This window comes from Rhea pennata, chromosome 5 (genome assembly GCF_028389875.1).
Source record: "Rhea pennata isolate bPtePen1 chromosome 5, bPtePen1.pri, whole genome shotgun sequence".
Lineage (NCBI taxonomy): Eukaryota > Metazoa > Chordata > Aves > Rheiformes > Rheidae > Rhea > Rhea pennata.
The window spans coordinates 15,950,054-15,964,792 of NC_084667.1; the positions used below are offsets into that span (position 1 = coordinate 15,950,054).

The following is a 14,739-nucleotide window of genomic DNA, read 5'->3' on the forward strand; positions in this document are numbered from 1 at the left end:
AGACACACAGAATCAAACCAGTGCAGTTCACTGCCAGGGATGTATTCACTAGTCTCACTACAAAAGCTTCTGATACTTCAGGTAATGAAGTAACAAGAAAAGTTGTAGAAAGATAATAATGATTATTGCAGATATGAAACAACTCTCATATCCTGAGAGAGAAAGTGGGCTACAGGTTTTAAACGTGAAAGAGAAATGACTGTGAAGGCCGTGGAAGCTGTCTACGCAAAAATAAATAGGAGGGACAAGGTGAATAAGGAGTGATTTTTCACTGTTTTTCACATTGCAAAGACAAAGCAGCACTCAATGAAATTATCAAACGGGAAATTTAAAGCAAATGAGAGGAATATTTAAGTTAGCTGTGGAACTCATTGTCACTGGGATATATGGGTGTTAAAATATATCTGTTTAAGAACAAATTATTCATGGAGGATAAGTCTAGCAAGGGCTTTTAAAAAATTATATTCCAGATGCAACTGGATTTGGGAGATCCCAAATATAGGAATAAGAGAGTGTATCAGGTGAAATATTGCTGTATACTTACCATGTTTCTCCTGCTTGGTAGCAAGATGCAGAAGGGCTAGAACCTGGCAGTGAAGTGACCAAGAATCTTTTAGCTTGATGAATAAAATCTGATGTTTATTCCTCTTTCTTTTTCTGGGATAGTGATAAACCCTTTCAGTTGAATCTTTCCCAAAATATCCAGCACAAGAGTGACATGCCTCCTGGAAGCTTTCAGACAGCATGCTAGAATTTGACAAGTTGTAGGTAATTAAATGTGATGTCTTAGGACAGAAGGAGGGCAGCCTTAAATATAGGTCTTAAGTAAACTCTGTCTATAAGTGAAATAAAGACACCCAGTTCCTTAGCAAGGAGAGGGCACAGAAGAGATTCTTTGTTCCTCTTTCAGGGAAATATCTATGTGTACAAACAAGGCAAAATGTATAAAGTAGCCAGACGAGCCAGAATGGCCAGAATGACCTACGCTTACTGGGGAGACATTTAGGATGAGCAGCCAGTGTTTTGGATTTTAGCAGTCAGCAGCTTCAAATTGCTTCAAGCAACTTCCTAGTACCTTGCTGCAAAATGCATTATCTGTGTACTGCAGTGTCTCTGCATCACCTGCTAATAAGCAGGCTCTTGAAGCTGTTGGTGGTTCATCTCTACCCTCTGGAATGCTAAATACCCCGGGCATGTCTCCAAGAGGTTAATGCTAAATGGACATGGCTGTAAGCAGGGAGCAGGATCCAAAGGGTATGAAATCAAAATGTCTGAAGTGGTAGACATGTCCTTGGGAATCACAGTTCCAGCAATCACCGGTTTGTGAGAAGCCTGTCTTGCCACCTGCCAGCATCCAGCTTCCTCCACACGCAAGACTGTCCCTCTCCCTGCTCTCAGTGTGTGTGTGGCGCAATTGCAGTGCAGAGGAAACAGATGTCGTTGGGGTAGTATCTGGTGTTTCGACTTGTGGGTTTGAACACAGAGTAGGGAAGAAGCCTGCAGCAGTCTTTTTCCTTCCCTGTAGGATTTTTGTTCTTCAAAGAAAGAAAAGGATCAACTCTAAATGCTGAAAGTGAGATTTCCTCCTGACTAACTCAATCAGGAAGAAAGTAGGAGGAAGAAAACTAAGAAAAAGTATGGTAGGAAAGAAGGAGAAGAAAGTAACATTAACAGTTTTTCTGTCTCTTTTCCTCTTCAGTAAGCCAGGCTGATTGCTATGTGACGTTGTGGTTGCCTACTGCTACATGTGAAAAGTCCCGCACCAAAACTATAAGAAACTCCAACAACCCAGTTTGGAATGAAACTTTCTACTATAGAATCCAAAGTCAAGTCAAGGTAAGGAGCCGAAGTTACTTAAGAGACAGCACATGATAACGTACTATGCAAAGAGTTTAGCAGAAGAGATGATTGAGTTCCCATGCTTGGAAATGTTTACTGGCGTTGTTTAAATTGCTTGCAAAGACATAGTCACAAGGTCCAGACTTGAATTAGGATGACAAACCTTAGATCCTAAATAAACAGTGATAGGTAGTGATTTCTCAGCATTTGATGGCAACTGTGTGAACGAGCAGAAAGCAACCTTGGAATTCAGACTTATTTTAGAACTCCACTTTTACAGAGCCTTCCCTGTAGGATCTCAGCTGGTATAATGTCAAAGGAAACTTTTCAATCATGTGAAAGTTCGGTGGAATTCATTTTTGCACTGGCTCCTACTTAGGAACATGAGAAAAAGGTTGAGTGTGTCCAGCATCCTGCAGCTCTTGTACCCCTGAACAGCGGGGGCATGCAGCAGCTGCCAGTTAGTACCCACTTCTGATATTTTCCACCCTGTATCTCTCTTCTGCAAAAAAAATAAAATCTTTACATCCATCCTGGAGCACTGAATGACTGCTTGTAGGCAAAAATATTATGTTAATTTGAGTAAGAAGTCAAGCTTCTCCTATGCCGTGGGAACAAAGCGGCTGTGCCTCATGGACAGGCCGTACAGCTTTGGAACTTGCCTCTAGTTTTCAAGCAGAGTCTACATCATATTGCAATTATGCACTGAATCCACCCAAGTGGCTTTCCAGTGCTAACAATAATTTTTCTTGGTTAACATGTGCAGTTCTCAGCAGGCCAGTGCTTGATCTGTGATAAGCAAGAGAAGGACTCCATAGGTACTATATACTGTCAGTTTGCCACTTGGGTCAAGTAATTGAGAGGCTTTTTGACTGTATCTATACAATTCTGGTTCTGCTATGCTTTCTGTAGATTTCAGATTGTTTTCTATTGTGCAGTCTACAAGAACTCGGGCTGTGTGTGGTTTTGTGCCTGTGCACAGTGCCTCCTGCATGTACCCTGGGAAGTGTGAGAGCAGCATGGTCGTGGTGTCTCTGGGCTCCCTTAGCAGCTTTATGAACCAGAATGAATGAAAAGCTGCTCTTTCCAATTAGATATCTTGATGCTCTATTCCTCATGAGATGGCTTAGGAAGCAGATGATCTTTGTATTTTCAGGTGCCCCCCATGTAAACTGACTTTCACAGGACAATGAGATGAGGAAATGGTATTACTGAAGATGGTTTCAGTCTGCATAGCCTGGTGTGGTGTGTCAGGGCTCTGATCATGGATGCTGATCCAGTGTTACTAGTTGGCCAGAGACTGAGCTCTGCACTTTAAGGAAACTTTAAGGAAGCTAGAGACTTTTATGAATCAGTGCAAAGTTCATGCAGATTTGGGGAGCTGACTAAACTGTAATGTAGATACAGTCAATGTTATCACTCATGTTATGGCAATTAAGCTGAACTCGGAAGAATCTATGTTTCATTTACGATACACTTCTCCGAAGTGGGATGATACTTAATTCCTTCACTTTTCTTCTCATGCACGTCTCCCAGATTCCTTCATCACTAAACCCAGTAATATCGAGATGACAGAAACTCTAAAAACCTTCTCCTTTTCTTCCCAGAACGTGCTAGAGTTAACAGTGTATGATGAGGATTTTGCTACTCGAGATGACCTTCTCCTCACTGTGCTCTTTGATACTGCTAAACTTCCAGTTGAAAGAACAGTTCTCCTGTGTTTTAAGCCTGGTCCAAAGGTGAGATTTGTCAGATCAGTGTCTGTGAGGTCGCACAAGTTGGGCTACAGAGGGCACACTTATTTGAGTTTTCAAGCCTGAACTATAAATTATAACTTACTTCTGTTTCCTGGCCCCTGTGTTGCTTTGCTCTGCCCTACTTTCGTATCTCTGGCTATGCTTTTTGAAGCTCTTCTTCGTGGTATCTTCCATGAAGCAGTCTGCTTTGGCTACAGATACTTGAAGACTGGAAGTCAGCATTAGCTGACTCTCTTGGCAAAGCATCCTTGTTTTATTTCCTGGGGCCGAACTCAGAGATTGCTGTTCAAGTTTGTCACTGGTCCTGCAGCTATGTGTCTCCAGCATTTAGATAAGGGGTGGGTTTAAAACAAGCCAGATAAGAAGCCAGTGAAGAGTTATACAACACTTTCAAAATCTTGGGGTGAGCTTTCTGAATCTGCCATGGATTGTTTATCTCAGTAATGGGTATTTGAATTGCCATTTAAAATATAAACAGAAATATGTGGCTATCCTAGTCATGAATCTCTATTTGAAAGCCTGAGGCCCCCCCCCTTTCCCCCAAAATCTTAAGCAATTAAATAGAACATATGCCTGAAATGATGTGGTATAGAGGGGAGGCATCTGACTATGGGTGATCTCTCAGCGTCACTGAGGCTGCTGCACAGTTTTTGGAGATGAAAGATTTTTTCTGTGTAATTCATACCCACTGCCCTTTGACTGTACCTGAATTCACACCAAAGGAGTGCTGGGCAGGAAAGCTGAAGTTGCTCCTCTATGTATCCCAGTAGTGCCATTTGCAGTGCTCTGTCAGCTAGTACGAAAACTAGCTGATTCCCACATGGAGTTAGTGCTGTTTTGAAGGTCTGAATGAATAATTTACTCTACTTCCCGGTTTCTCATGTATAAAATGGGAATAAAATTGTTGATAGTCTGTGGAGAAACCTTCGAGCTCTATGGATGTGATCCGTGAAATGTCTTGCACAGAATTTCTTGCTACCTTAGCAGAGATCGCCTCTGGTACCCAAACTAGGTCACTTACAACTAGCTCATACATCAACACCTTTTTACAGGGTGTTGCATAGCTGTAACTCTGAATCACTCAGTAATAGCAGTCTCTGTATACTATGTTAAAGTGGTGATTGGAAAGGACCTTTAACTTCCAAGATAATAACAAGGATAGTAACTCATGGCAGAACAGTGCTAAGAACAGGAAGGAAGGAAAAGGTAGAACTCAGAATATGAAGCAAGTTGCAGATTGTCTTTCTCGAGCAACTTTGTGCTAAGAGATAGAAGTTCAGATTATTTTGAAGGTACGTTGTAGAAGGAAGGAGACAGGGAGGGAATCATAGAATCAGGAAGGTTGGAAGGGACCTCTGGAGATCATCTAGTCCAATGAGGGTTGCATCCAGGATTGCATCCAGGTGGGTCTTGAATGTCTCCAGAGAAGGAGACTCCACAGCCTCTCTGGGCAACCTAGTCCAGTGCTCCGTCACTTTCACAGTGAAGAAATCCCCCCTCACATTTATTAGATTATCTAGTCTGAAATATTGCTTCAGATCACCTGGTCTGAAAAGTTTATCACAGGCTGTTATATTGCAACCAACTACTTTAATATTGCACTCCCAGTTTAAACAAGGAAGAAAGCATTGCATAGCGACTTCATTTAATTTCTTGTTCTTGTTCTCAGGCCATGGAGGAGCTAGAGGTTGAATTCAAATTGGAGAGCATGTAAGTGGTATATATATTCATTAAAAATGTAATAATCATTAGATGCTAAACACAAAAACAATATTAGAAGCCATGCTCCATGTGATTTCCATAAAAAGCATGTCAGACTTCTCACACAATGTTACTATGTTTTCTACTGGAGTGAGATACACAGCTGATTCTTCCTCCAGTTAGTTCAGTCATTTAATTGCTTTCAAAGAAGCTTCTCCCAGCATCATCTCATCTTTCTACAACACCAGACTGTGCCTACCAGGGACATTTCAGAAGACTTTCTGAGTATGTACGTGTCTATGTGCACGTGTGTGTCTGTGTGTATCAGTCTTTTCGTGTATGGTTCCAGTTTATGCACTGGAAAGCTGCTGATGCTGGATGGCCTGATCAATTTTCAGTGTAGCGCTGATTCCTTTGATTGTTCATTGCAGCACCATTTTGGTCTTAAAAATTCTGTTTTCTTCATGTCTGACGTAATGACAATTTGTTTATAACTCTAGCGCAGGGATTTTCTCCAGCATGGTCAGCATGGTCATGCTGTCCATGCAGGTCACCTTTTTCTCCCCTATGTTGCCATGAGGTAACCAAGGCATAGCCAAAATAAAATGACTGACCTAAGGTTGGCCAAAAAGCCTGCGGGGAGGCAAGAACGGATTTCAGATCTCCAGTTCCAGCCTGGCATGACTCCACACCATCTCCTGACTTCACCTGAATGATCTGGAAAGCTTTTTTTTTCCATGTAATTCAACCCCCCCACCACCACCTTCTGCCCCTTTGATTGTATCTACGTATCAGCAAATTTATAAAACTGGACTTCCCAGCACAGATGTGCTGATATATTAACATGTTGTTGGTATGTATTTTCTGTGTTGTACCGAGGGGAAGAATTTGACTGCCTAAACACAGCTTCCATTACAGACAATCATGAGATTGCACTGCAAAAAGCTAGCCATGATATATATCACTCAGCTTTGGTGTAGGATAAGTCCCTTTAGAACAGTGCTCACTCAGTTCAAGCAGGCGTGAGAAGGAGCTTGTTGGGTAGCTGCTGGAATCCTCTAGCTGTCATTCTTCTAAATGGGGAGGAAGAGAAACATCCAGGAAAAACTTGATTGGGCATTTGATCAATCTGAAAACCTGTGTTTTTCATTTTATTTCTCAGTTTTGGTCCTCATGAAGCCATTGCTACCAATGGAGTTCTAGTGGTAATGTGTTTCTTTCCTAAGAAATTTTCTATAAGTGTTTTCTTAAGATAAGAGGGTTGCAGAAGCTGTAAGCTATTAGACACTCAACAGACCAGTTCTTTCTCCTTCCTCCTTCGTGTTGAGATAGTTTGAGAATAGGGTATTTTATTTTCTCCTCATTGGTGGTGTTCCATTATTTCCCATATGTCCTGTATTTCAAATCCTGTCCCCTACCCCTACTTCTCTCTGGTATCTGTACTCCTTTAAAGATGTGCTCCTATTTATCAAAATACAGTAGTAGAAAGACTGTGAAACCACTTGCTGATAATATACCCAGCCCTTTCCTTCCCTGGGAGATGAGTCTTGAGCAATGGTAAGCGCTGCACAAAATACTGACCTATTGCAATTTCATTCTCTGAAAGAGGACTGAGTGCCGTTAAAAAAAAAAAAATAATAGCAATGCTTCTTCAGGAAGTGCTTTATACTACTGGCTATTGATCTCTCAACAGACATCTTTCATTCATGTTCTTTATGGTTTAATCCTTTTCATCTGTGCTATTATCTTGGAAATTCCCCTGATTTTTCTTTCTTGGTATCTTCCTCATATCGGGAGAGTTGTGTGTCATTTTCACTGGAGGATGCTCTACAACTCCCTCCAGAGCTTTTTCCTATCTTTAGTCTGTGACTACTAGGCAAACGCCTGAAAAAGCCAGGGAATTAGCTACTTTAGGGAACTGGACAAGTCCAAAAGCCAAGTACGCAGGATTCAGAGCTTCTGTAACCAGGTCAGAATGAGAAACCCTTTCTCACACATTCTTATTCTCCATCTGTTACAGTGTCGTGAACTTTGCTGTTTGGAAGTTGAAGTGGCTGAGAAGCAGCAGCAAAAATCAAGTAAATTTATTGCTTTGTTAGCTATTTTTCAATAAGTTCTTTCATATAATGAATAAGTGAAATAAATAGTATCTATAGTATCAGTACGATTAGCACCAGGCAAATGCATTACGTTTGTTACAGATTGTAATGACTACATCTTGTACTTCTGCTATATGTCAGTATAGTATTAGAACTACTGTAAAGTTGAAATCTCAATTGTATACAGTGGCAAGAACATAGAGTCCTCTTTCTGTTACAGAATCACAGAATGGGTAAGGTTGGAAGGGACCTCTGGAGATCATCTAGTCCACCCCCCCTGCTCAAGCAGGATCACCCAGAGCATGTTAGACAGGGTTGCATCCAGGTGGGCTTTGAATATCTCCAGAGAAGGAGACTCCACAATCTCTGGGCAACCTGGTCCAGTGCTCTGTCACTCTCACTATTAAAATAATAGTTTTAGTTTTGCTCCTTTCCTTTCACTGCTGGCACTCCCTTCAGAGCGCTTTACATTAGATAAAGCTGTGGTTCAAAATCTGCAGCTTCACTATAAAGATCCAGCTTTTAATCAAGCCAAGACAATCTGGTTAAATTAATGTTTTGCATGTCCTTGTTTTGCTTTTTCAGGGAAAGAGCTTTCCCTTACAGTGAAAGGTTCCTTTGAAGGGACCAGGGACATTACACTGGGACCTGAAGGAGCTGCCAGCCCTCCAGGTCCTACCACATTCCATTATATCAAATATGCGGAGCCAACGCTGGATGTCATGCTGCCAAAGAAGAGGCGCTACCACCCTGTATGTTAGAACTGGCCTTAATAATGAACTCAACACGAGTCACTCTCTAGGAAGTGTGAGGGGAGGAGAGGGTAAACTCTTTATATTTTGTAAAAAAAAAAAAAAAATGTTTTTTTCCAGTGGTCCTGTAAGTTCAGCACAGAGACAGGCTCCCCAGTGGTGATGCTGAATTCACTGCCCATGGGAAAGAAAATGACAATTGCAGAGGTGAGTGTCACTTCCAACCTTCCGGAATAAAAGGTCGCTTGGGTAAAAATCGTTCCTTCTGTAAACCTCCATGATATTGTCCCGCACGAGTCCCTGTAGATGAGTTATAAGAAGGGCAGAAATATTCTGGAATTTTCTCAGGTTTTGAATGGTGAGAAGCTCTATTTCTCCGGTTCTTTTCTCCATAGAAGCCTGTTGCCATCTTGTCACTTCATTAGTCTCCTATACGTGCCAACAGAGGATAAAGAGACCATAAAGGGTGTCAGAAAACGAGATAGTTCCTTCATTACATCTCTCTCTCTCTCTCTGTTCACCCCTCCCTTACTTAGGGTCCAAACAGAAAGTTACCTCTTGGACATGAACTAGAAAAATGTCAAAAAGTCTACCCAAAATAAACCTTAGGCTTCAAAAGACTTTGTGTGAAAAAACCTTACTAAAATATTAGATGTAGTGTATAAATGCTGAAGAATGTATGGAGAGTATTGCTTAAAATAAAAATATGTATAATTTTGAATGCAATTAGTAGAAGAAAAGGATTCTTAATTTAAAAAACGTATTTCTGCTAAGAAACACCTAAAGGTTTCCAGGGTATTAGGGACAATGTCATCCAAATTTTAGATATTATGTTATGAAGAAGTGAAAGAACATCAGATTACAGGGCTATAAAAACCTCCCCTCAGAATAGAGCAATTTTTATCAATTAACACTCTGAAGGTTGCAATATGTAAATGCATCATCAGTATACACCTTGTTTTGTCAGCTCTTCTAGTGCAAAAAAAAAGGAAAAAAACTGCTCAGGAATCTACTGCCCGCGCTGCCACCTGCGCCCTGACCCTCCCTGCGTACCTCCCTTGCCTGCTCCTCGGCTAGGAGCAGTCTTTCCTAGTGTGTGCTCGCACCACCCGTGGCCGGGCTCCTCCGAGACCCCAACCTGTGCTCTGGGCAAGGGAGGCCGCCCCCTTGCGCCAGGGGCTCTTGGGGACCATGTGGCTGCTGTTATTAAGAGAATACCCATGCCACGTCCTCAGCTTTCCTTTAAAACAGTCAAGACACTGAGGGGCACCTGGGAAAGCCTGAAGCCATTCCCCTTCCTCCTTTCATTAGGTTTTGCAGCTCCCCCAGCTCAGCTGTGCAGCTGCCATTTGCTGCTCCCAGTTTAATGGCATTTACTGCTCTTTGGGTTCACAGGGTAAGGAGAAGAGCTGATTTTCTGTGCACAGGCTGATTTTGGACTAAGCTGTGTTGTCCACCTACCTCTATCTCTCCTGACTTTTGTGCTTGTAGCTTCAATATCCTCATCAAGTCACGGTTACAGCCAGTGCTGTCCATGCACTCACCCATTTGATTAAGGGAAAACTTGATTTTAATGCAAACTGAAATCTTGGCAGTAGCAAGTGCAAACGTGCAGTCTCATCACTGCGAGATTAGGGTTTGGATGTCTGTGATCTTCAGTGTATCCCGTGGGGCAAAATGAATGGGAGGTGGATGAAAATTGTATTTCAGGATGCTGCAGAAAGACTCTTGAATAACACAGGAAACGCAGCCCGCTGCTTAAGTCTCAGATACCTTCCGTGCCAAATTATTTATGGTTTCTATGGCCTGGAAGCAAGTGGGATTTGTGAGTAGGGATGTTCCAGTAGGGGTAAGTAAATGGTTTTGAAAATGTGTATAGAGATTTCAGACACTTGGCTCAGTCATTTCCAGACCTAGTTGTGGGCTAAATAAAACTCTGTCTCCCAGACAGAAAGGGAGAAAAGAAACTTCAAAACCAAAGTAAGAAATTTACACTTTATATTGTTGTTTTCTAGGAGAAAAGATTTGATTTGAATGTGAAAGCAGAAAGCTGGTAAGGGACCTTCTTCTGTTCCTGAAGACTTTGTTTTTCAATTTTGCCATTGTCTTAGACAGATGGAAAAGAAACAAGCAGATATTCTCAGTCTGAAAACTAGAATGTGCTTTTAATAAAATGTAAAATGCTTATGCAGGATATTATATGTAATTAGACTTAGCAGGATTTGATCTTAATCAATACATGTTGATAAACATGTATTTATTTTAGCATTATCCCTTCCCCTCTGACCAGAGAATACTATTGTTGACCAATTACAGTCTTTGAAATTCACAAGAAGGACAAAGTTTTGGCTAGAAAACCGTAATGGAGAGGCGGAAACATCGAATTTGATCAGAAATTACAATGAACAAATTATCGGTGCTTATTTTTTTTCCTAACAGTCAATATTCAGTAGAAATAAAACAACTGTAATCCTTTGGCTGCTTTGATGCAAATCTGAGAAGGGGAGGAAGTCCCGTAACTAGTTTCATTGACATTACAGACTCAGTAGTAGAGACAAGAGGCTCGACAAGAGGCTTTCTGTCCCTGAAAGAAAAAGAAAAGTCCTGCTGCTTTCCAATGCTTGGCTATGGCTAGCTGGGCAGCCAGGGAGTCCACGGGTAGGTAGCTCTGGCCTGGACACAAGCCATCAGGTCTCTTGCCCGTGAGAGCTGTCTTGTAGGCACGGGTGGGAAGGTGTTGAAGGGACGTTAGTGCACAGAGCAGCACAAATGCACGGGGAAATAAGCTGTAATAGTGGAATTGTTTAAGGAATGACTTACTAAACTCCGAATTTAATGCAGATGAAATCTTCTTCTGAGTACAAAATGTGACATTGTACAGTTCTTGAGTAAAACCTGACCTGATAACTACTAGAGCAGAGTGTTGAAAGAGCTTGTCTAAGTGCAGAAGCCTGAGAACGGCAGGGGTGAAATCCTACCCCACGAAATTCAGTAACAACAGCCCTCCGTTCAGGGCCTGCGCATCGCTGATTCCTTCCTCACGCTGATCCGGGACAGGGCTACACGATCAGGCTCCCCTCAGAGACGGGAGGGATTTTTCTGCAGCGGTGTTCAGCCGCTAGAGGGGGAGGCGTTCACGCTAGGGTTGCGCGTTTCCTTCTTCCTGGAAATGCCAACATCGGAAATTTTATTTTCGTGTTAGATTTAGAATGAGAGAACACACATTATAATTGCCAGTGACATGAGAATCAATACATATATTTTAGAATACTTGCACAAAGAAATATAGATGTTTTAATTTTAGAGTATTCATGTTAGTATTTTATTTCATTTTTAAAAACTATATATTATTCCTTGATCAATTAGCAATAAAGGAAGGCGATCAATCTTACCGGTTGAAACATGCTTCCTTACTTTTAAAAATAGTTATAATATTCTCTACTGTTCTCCCTCTCTTATTGCATCAATCTGCTTGAAGAGAAGAGTGTTGTAGATTATCTTCGATCTGAGTCCTAAGATCGGTAAGGGCGTGTTAACAGGTTAAAATATGTACATGTGTTTATCCCAGCAATTGTTCATGCAACCAAGACCTGGACATGCGGTTTGGCTTTGACTTATGTTCAGAGGAGATGGATTTCCTGTGGAAAAGGAAGAAACATGTAGCAAATGCTCTGAAAAATGTTTTTCACCTGCAACGAGACCTCCAGCAGCACGAAGTATGTATTCTAGGGAGTGGGTCTTGACTTTTCTAGTGTCTACATGGTCTCTCCTCAATTAATATTGAGGAAATTGGACCAAGTGTGAGTATCTGTTGTATAAATAACAGCTAGCATATTTATCTTAACTATGTTTGCTACTACCACCAAGTTTTACTATTTCAAGAAATGCTAATTGCATCTTATATGTATGGCAAAATAAGATTTGTCTGATTTAAGGTGTGTTAATCTCTTCCATCCTATTCTGTAATTGGCTTAGTTCTTAAATACTTTGTGCTTATTAAGTACATTATATAGCAAGTATTTCTTCTATTGTTCAAATATAATCATTTTGTGAGAGTTTAGTAGCCTAAAGCATGTCCTCTGAGTGCTTCTTAAAATACCTTCCCTTTCTTCCAATTCTGAAATTCCTCAGAATAAATATCCTGCTTTTTCAAGTAGCTTCCTGATACCGAAAAAGAATAACCTTGATGAGGGTAATTTAGTATCTTTGTGTGAATTGTGAGGATTTTTTCATGGGGTTGGCAGGCAGATATAGTAGTAGAGATGCAAAATAGAAGGATGTGACAAAGGAATGAGAAATGTGGAGAAAATACATTGTTTCATCCACAGAAGCTCATTTTCTTGTTTGTCTGTGCCCTCATTTGCCCTAGGTAGAGATGGGAAAGAACCCAGATTTGAGTTACTCTCTAATCTCATATTCATGTAAGGAAAACAGTAATAGTAATCATTGTACCGTTTCTGAGCCTTCCTTTCCAAAAAGGAACCCGAGCTCGGGAGCTGGGCTGGGAGCAGTGGCCAGACTCAGTGGCAGTCCAGGGCACCACGCTGAGCATTGCCTGTCTGAGTGTCCTGTCCTTGTGTGTCCGGCAGGTTCCCGTGGTGGCTATCATCACAACAGGAGGAGGACTGAAATCCATGACAGGACTCTATGGCAATCTACTGGGGCTCAAGAAATTAAATCTCTTGGACTGCATAACATACATCAGTGGGCTATCAGGCACCACCTGGTAAGGACAGCTTGCACAGAAGGTTTTACTCGCTCTGTTAAGGGTAGAAGCTGCTACAAGGAGTTGCAGTCACAGAGACGTTAATGGCCATCAAGAATAAATCTGTTGGGGGCCAGTAGCTACTCCAAGAATTATAGTACAATCTCTTTGCATTTTAAAACAAGTTTTAGATTCTCTGCACTTGAAAGTGAGCTTGAAAAACTGACCTGGCCAAAAATAGACACAATTGTTCTGAAAGTAAATGAGTGGGAGATTTTCTTCAAACATCACAGAAACAAGCTATTTCTTGGTTGCAGGCCATTAAATGTCACCTTGATCCAAAGCTCTGATTTTTGGTTAGTGGTTCTTGACTGCCCATTTCAACTCTGCACTTACAGCAGAGTTATATAGCAGAGCTGACAATTATCAAAATGAATTCAGAGGAAGCTGTTACTGGGGATGTAATTCTGCCTGTAGCACCGTGTCTGATCCCATCTCCGTGGATGTCCATTGTTCCCAATAACTTCTGTAGCAAGCTCTACTTTCTATGAGGAGAAAACTGTAGGACAGGGTACAATTTCCGCTGCAATCTATCATCTTGGAATATGGCCTGAGTATCCTTAGACAGTGTTATCCCCTGTTCACAGGACCTATAACTGTCTAACATCTGATGGTCCCATGTAGAGGGTAGCATGGAGGATGACGTTAAAATACAGTGTAGTGATGCGTAAAATTGACGCTGAGTGATATAAAGCCAAGAGACAACAGCTAATCTGATTTATGTTCTATAAAACAAGCAAAGAAAAGGTATTACAATTTGTGGCCTTATTGATGCTTCCTGAAGACTGCAGTCTTCAGGACCATTTTTGAAATAGTCATAGAAAATCTGGGGTGTTCGTTCTCCAGAACAGAACAGCAAAAACAAAGCAAGCACAAACAGTAACCAATACCTAAGTGTATACCTCTGTCCCCAAAGGTAGAAAATTTAAAGTCTTCTTTTGCCCCTCTTTACTTTTGTTGTCTGCATTATCTTTTTCTCCAGGACCATGGCCAGCTTATACAAAGATGCCTACTGGTCACAGAAGGACCTAGACTGGCATATTGGTGAAGCTCAGAAACAAGCAACCAAATGCAAGATGGGCTGTTTCTCTATGGATCGCATGAAGTACTATAACAAGCAGCTATGTCAGCGGAAAGAAGAGGGATACAGGACATCATTTATAGATCTTTGGGGACTCATGATTGAATACCTACTAAATGATGGGGTATGATGAATATTAATTTTCTTAGCGAATTGTTTTCTTTTTTTTTTATGAGAGGAGAGGAAATTAACACATCATAGTTCTCCATATCAATAAAGTCTTGGACTTCTCTATTTTCTTCAATAGGCTACTTACAGAGAAAAACATCGCAAGCTAATAAATTACAATATATATGCAGCAATTTGGAAAGTGTAATTAGACTCTGGCTGGTGTTTAGGCAGTTTCAGGCAAGTCTGCCTGAAGTGCAGATTACACACGCAGAAAGAGTTCAAGATACAAAGCAGAATAAACTCAGCAGGGTCAAAACTATCTGAAACAAGCATTACTAAGAAGCAGCTGGAGTGCTTGCTGATTTGCACCCACTGACATGTAACGTGAGGTGCAGGAAGACTGGAAGCAAGTGCAGATCCTGTTTTTACTGACAAGGGCTGCTAAGACAGTAGCTGGTTTAAGCAGTATTAATTTTTAAAAGCAATGAGAAATCTTGCTTTCATATTATTTGAAGTGATTTCTACTGTTTCAGCACTGGAGCTGATCCCTCTTCTCTCTAGTTCGGCTACAGCTCAAAAAAGGCTGATTTGGCATTCAGGAATTGAGAATGGATGGGTGGGTGAGGATAGAACA

At 41.2% G+C, this 14,739-nt stretch overlaps 1 protein-coding gene across 1 annotated transcript in view; it reads left to right on the plus strand.

Annotated features, from left to right (window-relative positions):
* LOC134140708 (cytosolic phospholipase A2 epsilon-like) overlaps nt 1-14,739 on the plus strand; it is a 37,561-nt gene that overhangs the window by 13,297 nt on the left and 9,525 nt on the right. Inside the window, exons 4-14 of the mRNA XM_062576260.1 lie at nt 1,700-1,836; nt 3,447-3,578; nt 5,266-5,306; nt 6,460-6,502; nt 7,318-7,375; nt 7,982-8,148; nt 8,269-8,355; nt 10,164-10,201; nt 11,717-11,864; nt 12,738-12,874; nt 13,896-14,118. Coding sequence (XP_062432244.1) covers nt 1,700-1,836; nt 3,447-3,578; nt 5,266-5,306; nt 6,460-6,502; nt 7,318-7,375; nt 7,982-8,148; nt 8,269-8,355; nt 10,164-10,201; nt 11,717-11,864; nt 12,738-12,874; nt 13,896-14,118 — 1,211 coding nt within the window. The remainder of the gene's footprint in view (nt 1-1,699; nt 1,837-3,446; nt 3,579-5,265; nt 5,307-6,459; nt 6,503-7,317; nt 7,376-7,981; nt 8,149-8,268; nt 8,356-10,163; nt 10,202-11,716; nt 11,865-12,737; nt 12,875-13,895; nt 14,119-14,739) is intronic.